The 27,500-nt window shown below is 34.3% G+C and overlaps 1 protein-coding gene across 1 annotated transcript in view; it reads right to left on the bottom strand.

The window, feature by feature from the left end:
- The window catches only part of LOC137615810 (uncharacterized), a 208,782-nt gene that overhangs the window by 57,797 nt on the left and 123,485 nt on the right, over positions 1–27,500 (bottom strand). The window contains exon 3 of the mRNA XM_068345501.1: positions 27,083–27,260. Coding sequence (XP_068201602.1) covers positions 27,083–27,260 — 178 coding nt within the window. The remainder of the gene's footprint in view (positions 1–27,082; positions 27,261–27,500) is intronic.

The following is a 27,500-nucleotide window of genomic DNA, read 5'->3' as shown; positions in this document are numbered from 1 at the left end:
TCTCTTAATCACGAGTGACAGTAGTGATAAGGCTTAGGGGTCAGATAAGTAAACCTTTTCATAAATCTAAGAAAAGAAAATCTAATCATGGAAAATGTAATCTATATTCATGCTGTAATAATGTATTAAGAATAGATGTATTATAGAAAAAGTTAATGGTGGAAGATGTAATTCGTATCGAAATACTTTTTTTTTTCCTCTTTCCTCTATTTGTAAACATAAAACTGCTATTTGACGCTCCATAATCCCTTCGTTATTTCGTCATTGCTGTCATCTTCGTATACAATTGTGTTTGGTGTCGTGAGCGGTGGACTCATTTCAGCCTTGACGTGTGTAGAAATTCTGTTGACAATATCTGGGGAAATTTTGTTGATTTACGACTAAAGAAAAAGAGAATTGGTTGACCTTCGGAGACCATGGATATAAGAAATGACAATTCTGTAATCAGCACAAAAGTCACGTTGTTTCGTTGGTTGAAGTCCAGTGCGTTTTAATTAATCTCATGTTCCGGTTGTATTTTTATATATATAAGACACCAGTTAAATATGCCCTTACAATTGATTAATTTGAAACAAATTATGTTAGTTAAATAAATGCTGGTTTAGTTTTTTCTTCCCTTAAAACTTACCTTCTTTTCTTGGCAATCTATTAATGAAACTTATGTATATTGTAAACGCCCTCATCAGTTCGACAAGTGAGACACCCACGTTGTTTACTTCCGGGTAACCGAACTATTATAAAACTTGATCAGCTGATGGTTGTGAAACCATGCAGTGAGGAACAGGTGCCCGTAACAAAAGACTCAATGTTATCCATTTATCACCTTGAGACATGTTGTACGGCCTTTTGTCCTAACGTGTTTTAACCATTTTAGAAGTTCCATAGATAAAAGTATTATCATGATTAGGTGGTACACGCTTTTGTTAAAACACTACACGCAGATGTGAACGCAGAAATAACAAAGTAAATTAGTAAAATCTAGTATATAATTAGTAGCAAAATAATTTTTATAGTTAGCTTCTAGACAGAAATAAACTAAGAATTGAATTATGTTTACGTCTGTCTTGGTGGATACTTCGTCCAAGAAATGGGAATAAATAGCAGAATCATATATAAAAACATTGAAAATTTTGAAGCCTACTTTGTAAAATTTATAGTCTAAATATATTTTTTAAAAGTACTTTATTGTGATTTATATTTAGACATTGATGTGGAGCAGTGAAACGCCAATTTTGTTTGATATGTTTGACAATTAAACACACATGTATGTATATGTATATATATATATATATATATATATATATATATATATATATATATATATATATATATATATATTATTAATATTACTACTAGCCAAGCTACAACCCTAGTTGGAAAAGCAAGATGCTATAAGCCCAAGGGCTCCAATAGGGAAAAATAGCCCAGTGAGGAAAGGAAATAAGGAAATAAATAAATGATGGGAACAAATTAACAATAAATCATGCTAAAAACAGTAACAACGTCAAAATAGATATGTCATATATAAACTATTAGCAACGTCAAAAACAGATATGTCAAATATAAACTATAAAAAGACTCATGTCAGCCTGATCAACATAACATTTGCTCCAACTTTGAACTTTTGAAGTTCTACTGATTCAACTACCCGATTAGGAAGATCATTCCACAACTTGGTAACAGCTGGAATAAAACTTCTAGAATACTGTGTAGTATTGAGCCTCATTATGGAGGAGGCCTGGCTATTAGAATTAACTGCCTGCCTAGTATTACGAACAGGATAGTATTGTCCAGGGAGATCTGAATGTAAAGGATGGTCAGAGTTATGAAAAATCTTGTGCAACATGCATAATGAACTAATTGAACGATGGTGCCAAAGATTAATATCTAGATCAGGAATAAGAAATTTAATAGACCGTAAGTTTCTGTCCAACAAATTAAGATGAGAATCAGCAGCTGAAGACCAGACAGGAGAACAATACTCAAAACAAGGTAGAATGAAATAATTAAGACACTTCTTCAGAATAGATTGATCACCGAAAATCTTAAAGACCTTTTCAATAAGCCAATTTTTTGTGCAATTGAAGAAGACAGACCTAATGTGTTTCTCAAAAGTAAATTTGCTGTCGTGAATCACACCTAAAATTTAAAAAGAGTCATACAAATTTAAAGAAACGTTTTCAGTATATATATATATATATATATATATATATATATATATATATATATATATATATATATATATATATATATATATATATATATATATAATGTGTGTGTGTGTCCTATGAATGCATGAATGTTTAAGGGTGCTTTTGATAAGTGTTTATCATCCAAACCGCAGCTGATGAGCCTTATATGATCATTATATGAATTAGTAGGGAAGGTAAAAATGAGGGTGTGACCAATGCTCTGTTTTCCCATAAATCCACTCGTGTTACAGAAAACGGCATGGTAAGGTAAAAAATAGCTTAAAAAAGGCAATTTCAGTTCACCGATAGTGGAAAACTGTTATTAAGAGTTTGTTATTAGCGGCTGGTCTTTCATAATTCTTTATAATCTTCCTCGGAATATGGTAATGATACTGACATTAAATCTTTGCAATATTCTTTTAACGATTATACTGTATCTATGTTCCCGCTCTCTTCTTTGCATCTTGATGTCCAACTTCTTAACTTTTACCATCTTGTTGATTTAATTAACTTTGCATATTCTTCATGAAGTTGAATCCTAGCGTAACTTACAGCATAATTGTAAGTACGTAAAAGACCTCCGCTTTGATACTGTTTCTTTGACAATGTATAACTCTTTTGAAATTTTAGGTGTGATACTGGACAACAAATTTACTATTTAGAAACACATTAGGTCTGTGTCTCCTTCAATTGCAAAAAAAGATTGGCTTTTAGAGCAAGTCTTTCAAGATTTTCGGGGATCAATCTAATCTGAAGAAGTGTTTAAATTCTTTCACTCTACATTGTTTCGAGTATTGTTCTCCTGTCTGATCTTCAACTGCTGATTTTTTTCTTAATTTGTTGGACAGGAACTTACGGTCTATTAAACTTCTTATTCCTGATCTACATATCACTCTCTGGCACCGTTGTTCAATTAGTTCAATAATAATAATAATAATGATTATAATAATAATAATAATAATAATAATAATAATAATAGTAATAATATCGAGGTTTATTAAGTTCCTCTTGACATTACTATTTTGATTTAACCTCGTAACTGATCGATGTTCCTACTGGATTATTTATTCATTCTTTATTATCAAATTAGTGATTTCTACTTCATTCCCACTACAAACACTTGCTGGATTAATTTATTCAGAATTCTTGTAAAATTTGTGATTTATTAAGCTATTAGACAGAGTGGGCCTACTCTACACAGACATTGTTTTATTCTTCAGTAAAATTAACTCATTTGGATTGAGAGAGACTTTACACTCAAGTATTCGAATGAAATCAAAAGGCTTAGATAAGAGGGAGGATAGGCCTATAAAATTGCGGAAATTTAAAGGTAAAAATGTTGAAAAATTTCCCAAATATTCCTGCGCAACTAACTTGTTTACAATTGACTATAGATGTTTGATAGTTATCAAAGCAACTCGCCAGAATTGTCAACAAAATTACTTGTCCACTTTTGTTTGCTTTTCGTTACCCTTCATTGAAGTCTGAACTTCAATTAATGGACAGTATCGGAGCTTATCATCTAATTACATAAATACAGTCTTTCGTAGCTGTTGCAAAAACATCGACTGCTTAATTCAGTTTCATTGTCTTTTTGGAAAGAGTTAAGCGCTATTATTTTGGTTTTAGTGTTTGTATAGAAATTAAATTTCTCTTACATTATTTCCAAGTTTACATAATTGAAAAGTAAAAGTTTACTTTTTAATTTTTATCTGCCTTGCCTCTTGAAGATTTAAAGGCCGTTCATGAATGCCAAGGGCAAGGGACAGTGACAATGCCCAACCTAGCGGGCAATGTCCTAGGTCTAGAGACTGACCATATATACATATGATCGGCGCCCAAGCCCCCTTTTCATGCAAGTTAGGACCAGGGAGGACCAGGCAAAGGCTGCAGATAACTCAGCAGGTAGACTTATAGGCTTCCCCAAACCCCCATTTGATTAAATGACACTAGTTTAACGTATCTAATAAAAGTGTTTATGATTCTGTCAGATTTTTCTCTTGTTTGTTCTTTTTTCTTTGACACTATTGTAGTTAATGAGTTACTCAGCTCTTGCTAATCTGCTTTATATCATCGATTCTAATTTAACCATTAAGCATGGTCAAGAGCCTTCCTTTAGATTAAACCCTTCCTCATTCTTTCTCTTTGCTTTACTCTTGACTTCCTTCCTCTGCCGTTTGCTTGTTTCATTACTTTCAATCACTCACATTTTCCTTCTTATGTGAGGTAATTATTCTCCCCCTATCTCTGGTTCACCTTTTCATTATTTTTCCTCTCATCAAACTAAGTTTCAAATAGTTCTGTGAATACTTTTAATTTCCTCCTCTTCTATTAAGTTCTTTTACTGGCAATTGTATTGCCTATTTATCACAATTTACCACTGAACTTCTCTCCTATGAAAGTTATTTCTTACTTATTAAAATATTCCCAAATATTTTTAAAGTCTAATTGTAATTTATCGTATTTACATAATTCGCTGTTTGTGCTATCTAAACTAACCAATCACCAACGTTCATTTTTGGTATGTTTCTATGTACTATTGTTTATAATCTTAGTGCCCTGACGTGTGCAAACTCTATCCATTAGAGAATGACGACACCGCGGGAAGAATTGATGGCGTGAAATCACGCGTCTATCATGCTTAAATCCTAACGCTTCGTTTATTGCCCACTCGAGGACTTCCGAGTGCGCTCTTGAGCGTGAGCTGAGCTGGAGTAACAACCATTGCTTGAGTGCTGGCTTGTGGTGTTTTCGCTTACCTGCAATAGTGCATCGTACAAATCGAGTAGAATCAGGACGTTTTTAACGTGATGATAATAATTTCTATAAGACAGTATGATAAGAATGGGATAGTGACTGTTGAATATATGACGTTATGCTCTGGGAAAGGGTGGGTCCAGCGATAAAAATCCTATAGTTTCTGTCACGTTCAAGGCTGACTGCCAAATCAAAGAAGATTCTCGTGTACAAAATATTACCTATCAGCCGTTTCATATTATTAGCAGCAGCATTTTAGATCACCCATTGGAAAACGTTCTTGTCTAGCTTTCTTCTGGACGGGAATTCTAGACCCGCTCAAGCTCGGTAGTTCGTGGGGTCTTTGCAATCTCGCTATCCTTGTGAGCTAGGGATTGGGGGTTAAGAGTAGCCTGTAGGTCTATCTACTGAGTCATCAGCAGCCATTGACTGGTCATCCCTGGTACTAGCTTGATGCAGGGGGCATTTGGCGCTGATCATATGTGTACATGGTCAGTCTCGATGGAATTGTCCTTTGAATGGTTTAATGCAAAGGCACCTTTGCTGAAATGCTGTATTAGCTTTTAAATAAGGAATAGAAATATAAATTGGTTTCCTGCAGAAGAGAGCAGAGTAGGAATTTATGGATAAAATGTAGGTATTTAAAGTCAAAAGTAGTAATTACTTGAAAAGATATATGTATATAGCAGTGACAAGTGGTAACCGGATAAAATATGTAATACACCGATGAAGCATAACTATCGGTCGGAATGTGCTTTGGAAGATCAAAGAAACTATATGTTATTGGAGCAAATTCCTCTGCTCGAAAATGATGGTCATTCCATTGCATATCTGGCATTCCAACAAATGCAGTGGAAGGCACATCATAACTGCATTTGAATAGCTTATTACGTCGAATTAAAGGCTTAAATTGGAAATTCGATTGATTTCACTCGGTTGAACTACCCAAGTAAGCTTTTGTGTTCGAAAGTTTTGTTCAGACATTTTCGTATTCATTTTTATTGGGTATTGTCATCAATTATGGAAAGAATTGACATGAAAATTGTCATCATTCTCCCTCCACCCCCTTTTCCCTGTCATTGATCTACATTTATAAATGTATATATACATATATATATATATATATATATATATATATATATATATATATATATATGTATATATACATATATATATGTATATATATACATATATATGTATACATATGTATATATATACATACATATATATATATATATATATATATATATATATATATATATATATATATATATATATATATCGGTCATGCTATGCCAGATAACTCATAATCAATCAATCAGTCAATCGGCGACTACTGGTCTCTCCCCGTCCCTCGGGTTGGGAGAAAGGGAATAGTCATACATTGATAAGAGGGGGTTGAATTTGCTAAAGGGGAAGGGGATGGGAAGGGTTGAATGTGTGTGCGTGCGAACGTGTGTATGCATGTATATCTAGATATTTAGCCATCATTTTGACGGGTCGCGTACATTACCATAATATAGTTTTTGTTTTTCTGTGTACGTATATACGTGCACGCATATCAGCCTTTACACGATACTGAATCAATAACTTCACTCATGACATTTTTATACTTTCAAACATTAAGGTGAGAATAGCCGACTAATGTGGATTTCGCTTTGCTATGGGAAGAGCTACACCCATATGAAATTACTTTTGGTAAGGGATCCTACTGGCAAGGAATAAAACTTATACCTTTTTGGTTTTGAATACTGTAGGGGGTCAGTAACTTTATTCCTTCAGTAATGAAGAGTAATATAAGCTGATATCGTCTCTGCTGTTTGTAAACATTCTTATTGATTTAAAGTGATGTAATTGTACTGTAGATCAACTCACGCCCGTCAAGCATATATATATATATATATATATATATATATATATATATATATATATATATATATATATATATATATATATATATATATATATAATGTGTGTGTGTGTTTGAACGAATCAATAATGTACGTAAATATTATGGACATATGCACTGATTTAGTGTCTATAAATAACGGTTAATTGTCAATGAGCTGCTGTTATTTGTATAAGTAGTCTGTAAATGCCTAGTCTATTCCATGGTATTAATCCATAGAACTAAAACAGAACCCATGGGTTACCAAAATATCTACGTCCAGTGGAAGGAGCACAACAGGTTAAGGCTACGGTTACGTAATCGGCTATCAAACCAAATATTTCAGTTGCATCCAAGCTTTGATTCTAATAAAATCTATAAACCTGTACGTTTTGTAATAGCCATAAAGAAAGATACCGGTATACTCGACTGAGAATCCCGCGCTTGTGGAAGAATGTTCGATGACGTAACTACATGATTCAGGGAGTGAGTCAGATTTGTGGGGAGTCATGGCATCCTTGTTGATTTTCAGGAGGGAGGGTGACTTCAGGTAGGACATAAGGAAGCTCAATTTGCTTGTTGGTCTGAATCTGGTGTGAATCATATCAGCATGCAATGTTTATATCATGAAAGGGAATCCTAAAAAGCAATCCCTTTGTTTTAGGAAACAGTAAATATTTTGTCGCTTGAATAATTTATATACTCTTTTTCCTCTTATTATCTTTTAATCATTGTCCAGCTCATTACATTACTAAGGTAATTCATTGAAAGAATTGTTTAACCTGGATAATTTCGTCATAGTTACTGCCTAATTACCGAGATTGAGTCACCACCCTGTGATCCCATAATTATTCTTTACCACGAACTGGTGTAATGTAATTTGAAGAAAATCGTTATAACTCAATATTTTTGTCTATTCAGATGTTTTGTAATCCAACAGAATCAATTCCCCTCGATTTTCCCTTCATTTGTATAAGTAACGACAGGTTACCAAATCGGTAAATTAGTTTAGATTTAAAATTTGCGTTGATTAAGATTTTTTTTTTCAATAATGTATTCCTAGATAATCCTTTATTTGTTTGATATTTGAATATTTACTTACATAAACATTGCGAATACGATACTAAGTGATTATGCGACGTGAAAATTTCATAGCTTCACAAGTAATAAATCTAAGGTGTCATTTTTCTTTATGATTTTACAGGTATTAGATTTAAAGTGTCATATATTGAATCTTATGAAGACATTAAAAAATTATATTTTAGATACTGGTATTTTAAAATATTTTATTATTAAATGTTTGAATCGTGATAAATGGGAAAAGGGTGATGATATGATTTTGGATTCTGGTATTTTAAAGTATCTTATTATCAAATATTTGAATACTGTGATAAATGGGAAAGAAGTGACAATATAATTTTTGGATACTGGTACTTTAAACTAGTTTATTTTTAATCGTTTGAATTATATAATAAATGGGAAAATGGTGATAATAGATTTTTGTTTATTATTACTTTAAACTATTTTATTTTTGAACGTTTGAATTATATAATAAATAGGGAAGGGGTGATCTACCCGGCTTTGGTGAGGAGTGATGAACGTCACAGAAATATCCACCCATCATTTCCTCCAATGACAGAGAATAAACACCCGACCTATACCTTCGTGTGTAATTGAGACAATTGCGTCACGGAAGAAAACACCTCTTGTCCCGGTGCTTTGACAGAGGTCAAGAAAATTCTTCTGTGATTTGACAAGGCAAAGGATTACAAGCGGTTGACGTTCCATTTCAGAGATCATTGCTGTAAATTAAGGGAGTCTAGTATCTTACGTTTAATTATAGGCCGTTGCGTCATTTATTCTAACTGAATTGAATAAGATGCAATTTAATGAGATTGCGCGTACATTATTTTGGTACAGAGGGTATTGTATTGCCTACATATATATCAATGTCAAAAGATTACTTTCTGAACACTCTCCTTGCTTCATGATAATAATGCTCTCTCTCTCTCTCTCTCTCTCTCTCTCTCTCTCTCTCTCTCTCTCTCTCTCTCTCTCTCTCTCTCTCTCTCTCTCTCTCTCTCTCTGTAAAACTTAGATCACGTGATTTAGAATGATATGAGTGTTAGTTTGACCCCAAGAGTTCGATATCACCGAGTTCCCAGAATGCTTTAATGAACAATTGTAGAACTTGTGACCGTAACCTTGATTTCTTTTGTTATTTTTATTGTTTTTTTGGTGACAAGGAGGCGACAACCTCATATTCTATTTAATCACTTTCTATCACGGACGGTCGCAATCCCCATTTGATATATGAATATATTTGCATGCACACTTACTGAAAGCCTTGCAATCTCAAAGGAAATTAATGAGGGAGTTTTCCTTCCCATTTCAAATTCGAATCCACCTTTGTTTGAAGACTGGTGTTAATTATTTTCGGGTAGTGCATGTGACGTAAGTGGTACAAAACTACGAACTTTAATATTGAGTCTGGGGAAAGTTATATGAGCCAAAACAAAATAAAAAGATAGGATAGAAAAGATATTAGTATAAAAAATCGGGGATTTGAGCTTCCCAACATCTGATAATTATTTTATTTTAAAATTAGTAAAGATAGAGACGGGAATGGGTATACACTGACCAAATTTTCATTTTGAGACATGTACAGCAATGCGTAGAATATATAAATCCCCTTTTGATGGCATTTGTGGACTACGAAAAGCCTTTGATAGTGTGCACCGGCCAATTTTGTGGAGAGTCCTGCGTTATTATGGAATTCCTCCTAAATATGTAAATTTGATAAATTCTGTTCATGAGCATAGAAAGTGCAAAGTTAATATTAATGGATTCTTATCAAATTGAATTTCAAGTGAACAACAGGGTACTCCCAAGGGAATGTGTAGTCACCTATGTTTATCCTCCTCATGGATTTTGTAATGTGTAGAACAGTCAGAGATGGTGGAGAAGGATTGGACTGGATTGGCGATAGGAATTTAGCAGACCTAGAGTATGCTGATGATGCTGTCCTTGTTAGCAGAACACCACAGAATTTGCAATGCTTACTGACCAGAATGTATGAAATATCACACGAGGTTAGACTGAAGATAAATAGAGGAAAGACAGAGATTATGAGAACGGAGTATGCAATCGAAGATGAAATATCATTGGAAGGAGAAAAGATTAATGAGGTAGAACTATTGAAGTATTTAGGAACTATGATCTCTAATACAGGGTCTTTATAATTAGAGTTTAGTGATAGATTAAAAAAAGCCAATCAGGCAATGGCTAGGTTAAGTAAAATTTGGAAATCAAATCGGCTGAAATTACATATAAAAATCAGACTATATATCAGTCTAGTGAAATCGGTGTTACTGTATGGACATGAGTCATGGTATGAAAATGAAACAATCTCCGTTAGATTTCGTAGATTTGATAACAAAGCCCTCAGAAGGATATTGGGAGTTAAATGGCAGGACAGGATTAAAAATGAAACTATAAGAGAGATACTTGAGTGCCATATGTGGATGAGATCATGATGAGGGATACATGGAGATGGTTTGGGCATGCTCTTCTCACTCCCGAAGAGAGATAAGTTCACCAAACGTTCAGGTGGGCTCCACAAGAGACTTGAAGAGTTGGAAGACACAGGCCTACATGGCTGAGAACTATGAAGTGCGAAGTAGGAGATGATGAATGGAGAACTATTGAATTAAAAGCTTACGATATAGACGACTGGCGAAATCTAACCGAGGCCCTTTAGGTCAATAGGCGTAGGAGGAGAGGATGATGGGTATTCTATCCCCTACGCATGCTAATAATTCGAGACACAGAGGAAAGGAGTGAACTTCACATTCTGGAAGTGAGTGAAAATTATCAAACACGTTGGTACTAGATTTAGCTATTCTCACAAAATAATTGAGAAAGGATATCTTGACATATATGACGATTCCGAGATTGTATTCGATATGTAGTCAGAAGCTGGCGAAAAGGATGACCGAAGCAATGTCTGTAGAAGGATTGGTTGGGAAATGCTTGTTGAAGGTTACTAATAGCGACATCTGTAGAACAATTAAAAGGACGACGACATTACGACGTAGCTAACGTGAATTCAAAATTGAAGTAATAGTTTACTACAACCTTCGTCCATTTGTTAGCCGGGAAATTATCTGATACTTAGCTAGAGTTTATAGAATAATATTAAGTTATTTTTGCTGGCTTAAACTATCTATTTCAATGCTTATACGGATCCCGATATATACCCTATGTTTCTTTTTTCCCTTTGATTATTCAAAATCATTTATTTTTTTATTTTTTTTTATTATAAGGTGTAAATTGCACCAACCGACTAGCCGTGTAAAGCTTAGAATTAAAAAAATGCCGAAATTAACACAAAGAATACAAATTCCTTGCTTGAGATTTGGTTCTCCTGTGCACATAAGCATACGCTTATGTACGAGCATGGCGACAAATGCATTACTAATTAATTCAGGAACATGGGACAAATTACAATATAAGCTCCACCAAATTCTAATATCTAGAATTTGAAGAATTTGTTTTCCAAATGTAGGGAAGCTATATTTCCGTTGATCTAGTGATCGTGACTTACGTATATTGCAATAAATATACTGTTTTATTTATACAGTGCATTTATAAATATGATTATATATAATACGTATGTATATGTATATATCTGTGTTTTGTATATGAAAATATGTAATATTTCTAAACAGTTAATAGGTCAAACCGATTTCTAGTTTATGGATGATATCCAACGGGATATCTTTTAATGTGCTAATACTTAACTGTTGGCAGAATTTTGTGAGAAAAAATAATTGGGAATATAGTATCTTGTAGACCTTTGGATTATTTTTACTCCACACACACACATACACACACACACACATAAATAGATCTGTTTACCGACATCCACCGTTTTACTTAAGAGACAAATAAATCATCTTGATGAGTGACTGCTACTGTATAAGTGTGTGTGTGTGTGTGTGTGTGTGTGTGTGTGTGTGTGTATGTTGCGCGCGCGCGCAGTGTCTGTCTGTCTGTCTATCTGTCTGAGATGTATAACCAATGGCAGTTGAAGTCGAGGATGAGTCATTCAGTACCCTTATGACCTACTTCAGTATTACAATTGTATTTGAGACTCCTGCTGATTTATTATGTTCAATCTCATTAAATTTTGTTTCAAAGATCTGCACTTTTCAGTAAATCAGATCGGAAGAATTACTTGACAGAATTATTGAAGACTACTTTTGAAGGCCGGAGACTTCACTGTGTAAAGAAAGAGTATAAAATTTCTTCAGATCCACCTCCTCCAAAACGTGCAGAAAAATAATATTCTCATGCATAAGGCATTTCTTACCATGTATACCTGAGGTTTACGGGTAAAATATTATAAAAGTATCTTTCTTGTGTTACCTGCGAAAATCTTATGTATATATTATATATATATATATATATATATATATATATATATATATATATATATATATAAATATATATATATAATATGTGTGTGCGTGTTTCTTTCGTCTTAAAATGTGTATTTTCTTAGCACTTACAAATTCATATCTGAAGGCTCCGATTTTCACAGGGGACACTAAAATATACCTATATAATCTTTGACCTGTTATCATCAAGTAGGTAAGAAATGTCTTGTGTATGAAAATGATAGGATTTCTTTGCACGTTTTGAAGGAGGTGGATTTGAAGAAAATTTACACGGTTTCTTCACACTGAAATCTCCAGCCTTCAATATTTATGACAGACGATTTTTCCATCTGATTTACTGAAAAAGTGCAGATCTTGCGGAATGGCTGATGTTTGCAATTGATGCTGTACTGATAGGATACAACGAAACTAGAAACTATAAGTGTTTGAAAGAATCTGCAAAAAGGGTGATTATGAGCAAAATATAGGTATCTATTGTGAATGGAAACGAGAAAGGTGGTTTAATGAATGTTAGTATGGATGGTTTAAGAAAAGAGGTTGATTTGTATAAATATCTTGTACTAAATATGATAGTTGATGCCAAGCGGAAAGAGGAGGATGCGTCACTTAGTAGAATAAGCAAAAAAGTTTGTAAGATGTGTGTAGAAGATTGGTAAGATATGAGTTATCTACGAAATCGAGGTATGAACTTGCTTTCCTTTATGAGAGTTAAGTATGGATGGTGAGTGCGAATGCATTAAAAAATAAAGCTAATTTTATGCTTAATATATGTAGTTTAAGAGAATTCTAGTGGGAGAAATTTAGAGATACACGTATGATGAAGTGGTGTACAGGTTAGTATTGGTGAAAGGATGGACCATAGTATTTTGAGCTGGTTCAGGTATGGAGAAAGCGTGGAGGACAATAGGTTAAGAAAAAGAAGTAAAGAGAACTTTGTAATTAGCGTTAAAGACCGCCTATTATTAAGAATTTGCATCAGCGTCAGAAGTCCGAAGTTACCCCGGGCCAAACCTTGCTAAAACAGTAACAACAACAATAACGTACGCGTCCATTGTAAACAAAATGGGAAAAACTGCATATGTCCTCCTTTTAACAAGTGATGCTTTCAGACTGGGAAGACAAGCAAGTTAAATAACTTATCAAAGGTAACAGTCGCCCTATCTGTGCTGTGAAGAACAGAGAAGTATTATCCTATAAAATTGACGAAATATGAAGATAAAAAATATAAAATTGATGATAACTAAGCTATTCATTTATTTTTCAGTTCATACAACATAAATCAGATAACTTATTTTCATTTGTTTGCCTTCTCATTCTGATAGCACACGTAAGATAAAAAGGGGTCACATACAGAGGTCTATGTTTGATTATGTAAGCCGCGCAAGAATTATTATTGTTCACCTAGTTTTGAGCATAAGTAACTTCTGGCTCGTGATTTGATGAACTGTCTTTTGGAAACTAGTAATTGAAACGTTGGCTAATTTACCACCAGAACACGGTGGAAAGAACTTTTACGATGCTCATTGTAAACGCAGATTCATTTTAAACTCTACTTCCAATAAAGGCAATGGACGATATGTAAGGACTTACTAATTAGAATGTCTGTAATCTGGATAGGAATCTCCTTCCAAGTTTTTCAGGTATTTTAAATTATCTCTTTTAACTTTGTCACAGTTGAATGGAACATGTATATTCAACAAGTCTCGCGATTAAGTAAAATGATATTTCTTATTTTATGAAAATAATATTTTTACAAGGACATAGTTATTCATCATATATTCAATAAAACCTAGTATTATTATAGGTTAGGCAAGAATGGCATAGCTTATGAATACAAGTGAATTCTCGAGTTATTTCTGAACGATGAAATTGTAACCGTTTTTGAAAGTTGAATGATTTACGGTTTAAGAATTACATTACTACAGAAGTGAGATTCTTGTTGCATATGTTAGAGCTTTTTCCAGAATAAATTTTACTGATTTAGAAAAGAGGCCTAATATTACGCCGGCAAGAAACTGAAAATAGCTAAATGTACAATGTTTTCACGCCATTTGTTTTAGCAACTACTACATTTTTAATGTAACTCTAGTCTATATTGATCCCGAAATTATCATCCATAAAGTATGTTTGCTCACTAATTTCACATCTTTATATCCTCATCACTATCAATTTATTACAAATTGTTGAAATTCCAATCCATCGCATGAATTCAACCACCTGTCCTTTCCACATTCCTAAATGTAAGATATATTGGACGTCCAATGCCTGTATTTTAACTTATTAATTCACCGAACTATGCACTAGAATCGTTTTTGCTTGCATCTGAATGTGGCTGGGACTACAGGAAAGAATCTAGATAGCTAATCCAACCACAATGTTATTTGTCACAAAAATAGGACTGCTAGTGGATCTTTCCATAATGATAATTTTTATGGGGGTGTTGGGTGCTCAACTGACGTGCTACTATTACGGATCATTATTGTTCACACCTTGAGCGTTGCAAGTGTCATATATTAGATAGAATACATGCGTGCAAATAAATTTTTATGAGGGGCCGCTTTGAAAGAGTTCAGCCTTGAGCAACAGCGAACATTAATTAATAAACGAAATTAACCAAAACTATTACAGGAAAAGAATGTTTTCTAATTGGCTGCGCAAATATTATCCAATTTTTATTGAGGTGCACTTAGAATTTTTGAATTATTGAAAAATGAATTCCGGAGACTAGCAAATGTAACATCTATGTGTGAAGATGTATGTGGTATGGTTAAAAAAAAAATAAATAAACGAGATGCAGTACAGCAGCGACAGTAGTAAAATTAGCAATGGGGAATTTGTAAAATGATCATGTTATGAGAAGTGTATCACCCATACACAATTTCTGTGAACAACTATCACGATGGGAGTGCTTTGTTGAAAAAAAAGTGTTTTAGATATGTCCAACTATTGGAATTGAAACCTGTATACCTTTCACAGTACCTCAAAGCACCGAAATTTATTTGGCATTTCATTTGTACCTAATAGTGGTGAGAAGTTTGTTGCTAAAACATGTTATCAATGGGTTTTGCGAGTTGATAAAACGTAGAAATCTGTTACCAACTAATTACCAAGATTGTTATCTCATATTCAAAGAACGTGTACTTGCATAAAAGTAACTATATGTATATATATATATATATATATATATATATATATATATATATATATCCCTCTGGCCTATTGTCGCAAAGTCTCTCTCTCTCTCTCTCTCTCTCTCTCTCTCTCTCTCTCTCTCTCTCTCTCTATATATATATATATATACTTATATGTATATATATACACATACTTATATATGTATATATATATATATACATATATATGTATAGATATATATATATATATATATATATATATGAGAGAGAGAGAGAGAGAGAGAGAGAGAGAGAGAGAGAGAGAGAGAGAGAGAGAGAGAGAGAGAGAGACATAAGTCAGAGTAATAAGGAACTGAAGCAACGGAAGAATACCATAATCCAACACAAAGTAGCCCAGGGTTATAATTTTCTGTTATTTTCCAAATCTCGGTATTCTGTGACCCCAGCTGACAGATTAGAGTCCCATCATTAACGACGTGAAATTCGTACCTCGGTTTACGTTTCGGATTTGTACGACTTTCGGTAACGTTGAATTTTGCGTCTGGTAGTGGACTGGTTGCGGTGTGCGATTGCTTTGGCCTGGGCCGTCCAGCACGGCCAGTGACCTTTCATAGTAAAGGACACTTTGTTACTGTTCGTATTGATTGTCAAATTGCATAATAAGAGGCAGTGGCACTGTGCCACACTCACTTACAAAGCCTAGGTGCTAGTAAGCAATAGAGCCGAAGAGGAAGTAGGTCACTATGATTGGCTTTATTGGTCTTCGACGTCTGTTTCTCTACTAAGAACAATAATTTGAAAATCTTTTTTTAGATTCTTGAATAGAGGAGGAAATATCTGAATATCGCCTTCAGTTATATCAACCTTTCTGTAAAGTCGTAAAAACGCCAGAAAAGGTCCTTAGTTACGTAAATAACTGCTTTAGTTGAAATGCCAAGAAGCTCTAAAGGTTATTGGACGATCTGGTAGAGTTGGTCACTAAATAAGGAACATACCACAGTAGATGCAATATTCAAGAAATGTTAACATTTCATCATGCATATTAACGTTAGTTATTCAAATTTTCATGTCTATTAGGATGCTGTTGTTAGCCTATGCCCTTCTCCATCCCCAGCTGCGAGTTCTATCTAGTGAACCGTACTTTCTTGGCTACGCCTTATCTGACTCTATGGACTTAATCTCGGAACCTATAAATGTACTATTGAGTCGAACGTATTGATTGTTTACGCTTGCTGGCGCACGCACACACACACACACACACACACATATATATATATATATATGTATTATATATATACATATATATATATATATATATATATATATATATATATATATATATGTATATATATTTATATCTATCTATATATATATGTATATATATATATATATATATATATATATATATATATATATATATATGTATATCTATCTATATATATGTATATATAATATGATAGTAGTAGGTGGGCCAGGGCACCAGCCGCCCGTTGAGATACTACCACTAGAGAGGTATTGGATCCTTTGACTGGCCAGACAGTAATGCATTAGATCCCTCTCTCTGGTTATGGCTTATTTTTTCTTTGCCTACACTTACACAGAATAGTCTGGCATATTCTTGTCTTTTTTCATACACCTGACAACAATGAGATACTAAACACTTCTTCACCCAAGGGGTTAATTACTGTACTGCAATTTATTCAGTGTACTTTCCTCTTGGTAAGGGTAGAAGAGACTCTTTAACTATAGTAAGCAGCTCTTCTAGGAGAAGGACACTCCAAAATTAAACCATTGTTCTCTAGTCTTGGGTAGTGCCATAGCCTCTGTACCATGATCTTCCACTGTCTTGGGTTAGAGTTCTCTAGCTTGAGGTTACACTCGGGCACACTATTCTATCTTATTATTTTTTTTTTCTTCCTCGTGTTTTTTTGAAATGGTGTGTTGGGCAGGCTTAATAGAAGGGCCATGGATGCCTGGTGATTTATCAAGAGGTTGTCTTTTCCTTTCCTGATTCTTTTTCTTCTCAAAACCATCCTTACTGTCCTCCTTTCAGTTGAAGAGGCTATCCTGGAGGGTATTTAGCCTTGCATAGTGTATCGGCTCCTCCATGTTGACCAGTTTTTCCAACTTTTTACTATAGTCTATGGGTTGCATCAATCACTGTATTTATAATTCTGTACATATTGTTTTTGTTATAATTCTTGTTAGTCTAGTTTTTAAGTATGATGTCTCTTTTTTATTTCTATTAATTCTTATGCTGTCTGGAGACATTGAGCGAAATCCGGGACCAGTACGTCCTAGATTTCGTCAGTGTCGTCTTCTGTATTGCAATATTCGTGGTCTTCATGCAAATATCCAAGACCTTACAGTTGCGTCCAGACAGTATGATATTCTTTTGTGCTCAGAAACTTTGGTTTCTAATATGAGGCACTCCTCTGAGTGCCTTATAAGTGGTTTTAAGAAGCCAATAATGTTGAAACGTGATGCCATCCCTAGGGCCAGGGGAATGGTGGTATATATTAGGACCGAGTACCCTGCTTCTCACAAGTCCTGCTATCAATGTGGATGTCATGAGATTCGGGTAATAAAAGTTTGTGGCAGGCATAACAACTTTTATTTGTGTTCCATTTACCGGAATCCAGACATGGATGATTCTATCTTCGATTGTCTTCTTACCATTATGGCTAAGATACAAGAAGATGATAGAAAGGCTTCTTTTGTCTTTGTTGGTGATTTTAATGCTCACCATAGGGAGTGGTTAAGTTCTATCTCTCCTACCGATCGCCATGGCTTAAGAGTTTTAGACTTTGCCTCTGAATCAGGTTGTGAGCAAATTATAAATGAAGCTACTCACATGTCTGGTAATTGCTTGGACCTCGTATACACTGACTCCCCTGGCGTTATAACTAGTAAGGTTGGTTCTCCAGTCGGGACATCTGATTATGCCTTGATTTCATTAGTAGTGAGGACTGAGCAGCCTGTCCCTGATGTATCATACTCTTGTAAAGTTTGTATGAAATCCTAAGCAGACTGGAATGGGATTTTGCATGATCTTTTGTGCTTGAATTGGTCACAATTATATAGAAGTATAGATCCTGTTGTCCCTTTGAATGAGAATCTAGTCATCATAATTGATAGGCGTATCCCTTCTCGTGTGCTAAGGTACCGAGTGAAGGACAAACCGTGGTTCAATGATGATTGTAGACGTGTTTATTTGGAGAAGCAGGAGGCCTATCATATTTGGAAGGGTAACAGATCAGATTTGACCTGGAACAACTATACTCAGCTTCGAGCTTTTGCTCAGAGAGTTTATGCCTCAACTGAAAAGGAGTACAATTTAACCATAAAAGAAACCCTTTCTGGTACAACTCAGGAACATAAATGGTGGTCTACCCTTAAATCTGCACTCTTTGGTGTAGATGCAACAGTTCCTCCTTTACTTAAACCAGATGGCTCAGTCACTCACTGTCCAAAGGAAAAGGCAACCCTGTTGGCTGATGTTTTTGACAGTAAACAGAGTAATAAAAAACTTGAACTTCCTCATTCCTGTTTTTCTGAGGCTAAATTAACTAGTTTAGCTTTTCGATCTTGTGAGATTAAAGCTCTGTTGATGGACCTTGATGCTTATGGAGGTGTAGACCCAAATGGCATTTTTCCTTTGTTTTTTATAAAGACAGCAGATTTCTTAGCTCCAAAGTTATCTGTTATTTTGCGCAAGTTAGCAAGAAGAGGAGCTTTTAGCACTTGTTGGAGAATTGGTAATGTTACTCCTCTATCTAAATGTGTTTGTGGTAGCTCAAGTCCCACTCATTACCGCCTAATTTCCATAACTCCCATATTATCTAAAGTTTTTGAACGTCTTCTGGCAAAACGTCTTAATAGGTTTGCTGAAGGTAATCATCTATTCCCTAGTTTGCAATTAGGTTTTCGTAAAGGCCTTGGAGCATGTGATGCCCTTCTTACAATCTCCAATGCTGTACAGAAATCCCTGGATTTTGGTCAGGAAGTTCGTTTGATTGGCCTTGATTTTAGTGCTGCCTTTGACCGTGTTAATCATGAGTCCCTTGTTTTCAATCTGAAACAGTTGGGAGTGGGTGGGTCGTTTCTTAGCATTATTATTGATTATTTAAGTAATAGATCTCAAAGAGTTGTTGTTGATGGGCAACATAGTGAGTATAGGAATGTGATATCCGGTGTTCCACAGGGCAGTGTTCTTGGCCCATTACTTTTCATACTATATACACATGACATGTGGTTTGGCCTAGAAAACAAGCTTGGTGCATATACAGATGATGCTACTCTCTTTGCATCAATTCCATCCCCTGAATGTAGGTCTGGGGTTGGTGAATCCCTTAATAGAGATTTAGCTAAAATTAGTGCATGGTGCAAATTATGGGGTATAAAGTTGAATCCTAATAAAATTCAAAGTATGATTGTAAGTAGGTCCAGAACGGTGGCTCCTTAACATCCGGATCTCAGTATTGACAATGTTTCTTTAAATTTGTATGACTCTTTTAAAATTTTAGGTGTGATTCTCGACAGCAAATTTACTTTTGAGAAACACATTAGGTCTGTGTCTTCTTCAATTGCACAAAAAAATTGGCTTATTGAGAAAGTCTTACAAGATTTTCGGTGATCAATCTATTCTGAAGTGTTTTAATTCATTCATTCTACCTTGTTTTGAGTATTTTTCTCCTGTCTGGTCTTCAGCTGCTGATTCTCATCTTAATTTGTTTTACAGAAACTTAAGGTCTATTTCTTATTCCTGATCTAGAATTAATCTTTGGCACTGTCGTTCAATTAGTTCATTATGCATGTTGCATAAGATTTTTCATAACTCTGACCATCCTTTACATTCAGATCTCCCTGGACAATTCTATCTTGTTCGTAATACTAGGCAGGCAGTCAATTCTAATAGCCAGGCCTTCTCCATCATGAGGCTCAATACTACACAGTATTCTAGAAGTTTTATTCCAGCTGTTACCAAGTTGTGGAATGATCTTCCTAATCGGGTAGTTGAATCAGTAGAACTTCAAAAGTTCAAAGTTGGGGCAAATGTTTTTATGTTGGCCAGGCTGACATGAGTCTTTTTATAGTTTATATATGACATATATGTTTTTTACGTTGTTAATAGTTTATATAGGACATATCTGTGTTTGTTATTGTTTTTAGAATGATTTATTGTCAATTTATTATCATCATTTATTTGTTTCCTTGTATCCTTTCCTGACTGAGCTATTTTTACCTGTTGGAGCCCTTGGGCTGGTAGCATCTTGTTTTTCCAACTAGGGTTGTGTCTTGGCTGGTAATAATATATGCATATATATATATATATATATATATATATATATATATATATATATATATATATATATATATATATATATATATGTGTGTGTGTGTGTGTGTGTGTGTGTGTCTTAGCACGCATGCGTAAACTATCAATAGTTTACGCATGTGCTCGTGCTAATTAGGCGTAGGAGAAGATATATATATATATATATATATATATATATATATATATATATATATATATATATATATATATATATATATATATATATAGTATTGAGGCATTTCCTTTGATAGGAGTTTCAAAGAAAATGCGGCACACTTGCACATTTGACAGCCAAATTCGCCTCTTAATTCCTGGTTCGTGAATAAACCAGCTATGCAGTTATCTTGCTAAACATTACCTGCAGTATTCAACTCCACTGTAGCCCATCAACAGTATGACAAACCGCTACAAGAACACTGCACCACACACCTCTATTTTGCTCTGGCTTGCAATTCCTGGTATCAAGGCCGTTTCTAGTCCATCTGATATATCCAGCACTGGTTAGGTATTCCTCGCTCCCTTGTTTCTCTATTCTACTTTCCTCCATTCTTTTCCCCAAGGCTAAGTTATTTAAAAACCCTTTGATCGATCCTCAGACATAAACTAACCTTGACACCTTTAAGTACCTACACATTACACATCTTTCAATCTCCTCACGCTTGTATACTAGTTAATTTAATAATTAATATCAACAGTCTCACCCTTTTTCTTTCTTTCAAATTCAGCATCCACACTTAACTTCTATAAAGGAGAGTCGAAACATTAATCTCTTCGTAGTTTTCAACGTTGCTTTAAAATAAACCAATTCTCTCCTTGAGTTTTCTTCTTTTCCAGAAAATGCCGTCTTCCATATTTCACCTGTGCTATGGACACTACACCTCTTTCACCTTACCAGTACCTATTATATTTACACATAACAACAGCTACCTCATAGTATCTCGTTCAGATGAATGGCATGTTCCATTTTTTTCCATCAAGTCTCGATCTTCTTACGTTTGTGTGCCATAAAAACTAAACTTACTTAGTTCTTCCCCATTTCAGTTCTTTTTTTTCGAATCTCATATTCTTTATGGCTTTATTAACTTTGGTTTCTGTTCATTTTGTGCTTCAGTAAGAAAAGTAAGCATTATCTACGTAATTTCTACAAGATTATCAATTTGACATCTTTGGTTATCTAATTAAGTCCCATCTTTTTTTATTGACTTTTATTCCTGCTTTCTGAACCCTATCGCAAACCCAAACCTTTTATTTCAATTGACTTACGCTTTTCTCGTTGACGTTTTCCCATTCTTAAACCGATTCACGAAGTTCTTCGTTTTTTCTTTGAGCTTGAATTTTGCTTTCTCCTTTTATAAGAATGATTGCATTGTTTTTCAAACTTTCTGATCTCATTTGAAAATGGTGAGGTACATTAAAGACTTCCTCGTAGCCTTTGATAGCACGATAATTTCATATTCCTTATTGTTTCGTGCATTTTTTTTTCTTACGTAAAACAGCGCATTCTATTCTTCGAAGTATGTTACAGTATTTCTCAATTGATCTTAATTTTACTCCAGACGTAAAGTTATACATTTGACCTTCAGTTTACCTAGTTAAATCAAGGTCAATAAGTGTTTGTTACAGTTGAATGCTGTTTTAATGGAACTGTAACTTTAAACTCAATTGTTCTGTCTTGAATTTATTGTACTATTTGATCATTTCCCATTTCAACTGCCAAAAGTGAAATGTTTAAATAACGAACTCAATTGTGAATATGTTCCTAGAATAATAGTTATTCGTTTCCAACACGATGTCTTTTAGGTGACATTGACCTTACATTCGCGTTTATATTCAGAGAAAAATACAATAAAGAATCTCATACATCGAATCAAGAACCAAGGGCAATCGGTTTTTTTTTTCTCTCGACTCACTTATAGTATATGCGTGCGTCTTATATGAAAAAAATGATGTGATGTATGTCACTGACGATAGTCCTAAATTAAGTTTGCTCTACAAGCAACTTTATGTTGGCCATTGAGCGGTTTCCACAAGCATGTTTGTAATTATTTATTGTTTTGTAATAATGTAATAAAGTTTTCGATTAATATATCTTAATTATAGGTAGTAGGTTGGCTAGAGCACCAGCCACCCGTTTAGATATTATTGCGAGAGTTATTGGGTCCTTTGACTGGCCTGACAATACTACAGTGGATCATTTTCTTTGGTTACGGCTCATTTTTTCTTTGCCTACAGATACACTGAGTAGTCTGGCCTATTCTTTCCGCATTTTCCTCTATCCTCATGCACCTGACAACACTGAGATGACCAAACAATTCTTCTTCAATCAAGGGGTTAACTACTGCAATGTAATTGCTCAGTGGCTACTTTCCTCTTGGTAAGGGTAGAAGAGACTATCTATTTATGGTAAGCAGCCCTTCTTGGAGAAGAACACTCCAAAATCAAACTATTGTTCTTTAGTCGTGGGTAGTCCCATAGCCTCTGTATCATGGCCTACCATTGTCTTGGATTATAGTTCTCTTGCTTGAGGGTACACTCGGGCACGCTGTTCTATTCTATTTCTCTTCCTCTTGTTCTTTTGAAGTTTTCATTGTTTTTATAAGAACTATCTAATTTAGTGTTGTTACTGTTCTTGAAATATTTTATTTTGATTATTTATTACTTCTCTTGTAGTTTCTTTGTTTCCTTTTCCTACTGGGCTATTTTTCCTTGTTGGAACCCATGGGCTTATAGCATCTAGCTTTTCCAACTAGGGTTATAGCTTAGCTTGTAATAATAATAATAATAATAATAATAATAATAATAATAATAATTTGACGTTTTTGGAATTTACACTTTTTACAGTTTCTCATACGATAATTCAGTCTTTAAGCTCGGGTGGCACTAGGTTCGAACACTGTAAAGGTTCGAACCTACATCCTACTGTAATGACGATTATCATGTTCATGTTTGGTTCTCTATCTGTAGGCCCTTCTTTGTGCCATTATTTTGTCGGGGGGCGGGGGGCGTCGTTCAATTGTTAGTTAAAGTTCATAGATTATTACTTAACTTACATGTTCTATTATGCCATTGATGTTCTTGAATATAAATTCTTTTATTTCTTTGTAAAATCTAAGTTTCTATATCTTTTATATTACCCCAAATCATTATATTGCGTGAGTGGCGTGTATTTAAATGTTCGTTTTCCAATATCTCATATTTTTGCTTCTTGGCCTCACCATTCTCTTACTTGTAATTATTAATTGTAGGTTTCTTACTTTATATATATATATATATATATATATATATATATATATATATATATATATATATATATATATATGAATATATATTGTGTACAAATTACTTTTATCATTATTATTTGAGAACTTTTTATTGCTTTTATTTCTTATTATGTCTGGAGATATTGACCAAAAGTACGTCCTAGAATTCGCCAGTGTCGTATAATGTATTGCAATATTCATGAAGTACATGGCAATATTCTGGACCCTGCAGTTGCCTTCATATACTATGATATTCTATTATGTTCAGAAACTTTGGTTTCTCAAATTATGTACTCGTCGGAAACCCCTATTCCAAGTTTTCAAAAACCACTAATTTCGATACGTGATGCAATTCCTAGGGCCAGGGGAATGGCGGTGTATATTAGGATTGAGTACCCTGCTTCTCATAAATCCTGCTATGAATACGGATGTAATAAGACTTATGGCATTAAAGTTTGTGCCAGGCATGATAACTTTTATTTGTGTTCAATCTATCGGAATCCAGACTTGTAAGATTTTATCTTCAGCTGTACAAGAAGATTATAGAAAGTATTCTTTTGTGCTTGTTGGTTATTTGAAAGCTTACTATGAGTTGTTGAATTTGATTTCTCCTACTGATCGCCATGGCTTAAGAGCTTTGGACTTTGCCTCTGAATCAGGCTGTAAGCAAATCATAAGTGAAGGTACTCCCAGTTTTGGTAACTGCTTGGATAATAGTATACACTGACTCCCCTGGTGTTATAATAAGTAAGGTTGGTTCTCCAGTTAGGAAGTCTGATCATGCCTAGGTAACGTTGGTAATAAAGACTAAGCTGCCTGTCCTTTGAAGTGTCATATTCTTGTAAGATATATATAAAATCTCAAGAAGACTAGAATGGAATTTTGAATTATCTTTTGTATTTGAATTGGTTAACATTGTATAAAACTGTCAAGTCTGTTGTTCTCTTGAATGAGCGCATCCATTCTTGTATGTTAAAATGGAGAGTGAAAACCAAACCTTGGTTCAAAGATGATCGTAGACGTGCTTAATTTGAGAAGGAGGCGGCCTATCGTCTTTGGAAGGGTAATAGACCAGACTAGACTTAGAATTACTATACTCGGCTAAGAACTGTCGTTCAGATAGTTTATGTTTCAACTGAAAAGGAATGAAATAGCAGATTACCTTACAATATCTATTCCTGGATTATCTAAAGTGTTTTGAAGCCGAAGGTACCAATCTGTTCCTTAGTTTGTATTTGGCTTTTTGTAAGGCCTTCGAGTATGTGATGGCCTTTCTTAAAATTTTCAATGTTCTGCAGAAATCCTTGACTGTGGTCAGGAAGTTTATATGATGTGGTGTACATCCAAAAATATTTAATTGATTTGCTTTCATGTGAAGGCAATAAAAGCAGGCTAATTATATTTGGTCAGGAGAATTATGGGATCACTAGTCATTTGATTTATTGTTGAGCCAGTTTCCAAAATATAAACATTGCAAAAAATGGGTTAGTTAAATGTGTATTTTTAGTGCACTGCTTAAAGGATAAGTTATAGCGCATTGTAGATAATTACTTTGAGAACCATTTTAGTTTCAATTATTGTGTTCGGTGATTGTAATACTAAAAACTAATTGCATTTCTCTTCCTCTTGTTCTTATGTTTAACGAAGAACCTCGTCTTAATTGACCCCCCAAACCATTCCCTAAGTATATTAAGAAACTATCGTTACTTAGATAAGAATTTCTTTAGTCTTGCTTTAGGAACGAGTTCATTTCTATTACTTTGGGAAATCTTACAAATTGCAACAACAACGACAATAATAATAATGATCGTAACTGTAGCTAAATTATATGAAATACGCTGTTTTTTTTTCTGGGCTATACTTATAGTTAGAATGTTGTCATTAAATAAGAAATAACCCGTGGATGCATGTTTACAAAATCACGATGGACAGAGCCAAGGTCATCAGTATAAAAACTGAAGAGACAATTCAACTAGTCTTTAGTATTTAGAAATATGCCATAGAATTAAACTAAAAAGCTGAGGAATTTTTATGTATATCGATGTTTATATTGACTATCGTTGTCATTTTTAAATACTGGACATTGTTTACAATTTCATTTATTTTATGAGCCGAAGTCGTTGCCATATACCCCCATTCGAACACAAAAATAATATCGGTGAAGGTATATATACCGTCGTTACGAGGAAGTGAATGGTTTTTGGTGCAGAAATCCTAACACACTTTGTGTCGTTGCAATTAGCAAGGTAATTGCATGCCTATAAATCATATCTCATGCATAATGTTGCAATAACTCCGTGTGTTACACCACCCTTTATCTGAATTTGCTTCCTTTTTCTGTTCTAGGGTTTGTTTCTTATTTTCATCTCTTGATTTTAAAATTGATTGATTGGTTCATATGAATTTGGCGTTACAATCCAGGGTAGACTGACTGAACTATAAGCAAACGGAAAGTTACCGTGCAGGTAAAAAAAAAGAGTAGACAGAGTATATATATTGTACATACCTATATTTGTTCGTTTTATCTCACTAAGTGACGAAATTTATTATAAAGGTTGAGATACAATTACGTTTCCTAACAAGAGAAATAATGAATATCTTTACGTTTATTTATTCTAACTCCTCCTCTAAGAACAGAAGCCGTTAATAATCTGGCTTTTTCTGTTAACTTTAGAACGAAGTAAATTGACGTAGCATGAACTGCTAAGTCCATGAAATTTTCTATCATGATCAACTTTTTTGTTTGAATATCATTTACATATAAACTCCGGTCGTATGTATACTTTTACATTAAAAGAAGATAACTTGCTAATCAGGAACTCTTCCTTGAATAGTTAACCGAAAGAAAGAGAGCAAAACAAAATCTTTTAGAATAAATAGAATTTTAAAGACAATCAAGTACATAGCTGTTTAATTTTCCTGTCTATTGTTTTCCTTTACTCAAAAATACGAAAGTCTCCTCGTCGTGGATGACGCTCCAACAGCACAGAAAGATAAATGGACATAGTATTACTGATCAAAAGATCAAATGAAAACCCTGAGAGCTGCACGTACCTTCCTCTTCTGACAACAGTGATCTTCTTTTTGTCTCCCTGTTCCACAGAGTCGAACAGACTGAAGAGGAGGTCAGTGTTGCCAACCTTCAACATCCTTTCGCATCTTTTGTCGTCTTTCTCCTGTTTGATCTCTATGTCTTCCTTCTCTTCATCTGGAGGAGTCACAGGCATCACATCTGAGGGAAGAGAGGAAGGAAACTTGTTAGATAACATTGATTAGATTGATATTCTTTCAGATTCACAGAGATGTGACTTGTTGGTGACTGAATAATGTTAAAATCGGATGTAGGCCTTATTACTTATGGGAAATTCATTATGGATTTTTCTTGGGGGGGGGGGGGGTTAGGGGAAAGTAGTGTGCACCCTTCTTACATCCACCTCTTGAAGAGTACCATAATGGCCCTCCTATCTTGTTT

This window comes from Palaemon carinicauda, chromosome 22 (genome assembly GCF_036898095.1).
Source record: "Palaemon carinicauda isolate YSFRI2023 chromosome 22, ASM3689809v2, whole genome shotgun sequence".
Lineage (NCBI taxonomy): Eukaryota > Metazoa > Arthropoda > Malacostraca > Decapoda > Palaemonidae > Palaemon > Palaemon carinicauda.
The sequence above is the reverse complement of the archived record's forward strand: the minus strand, read 5'-3'. Positions and strand labels throughout refer to the sequence as shown.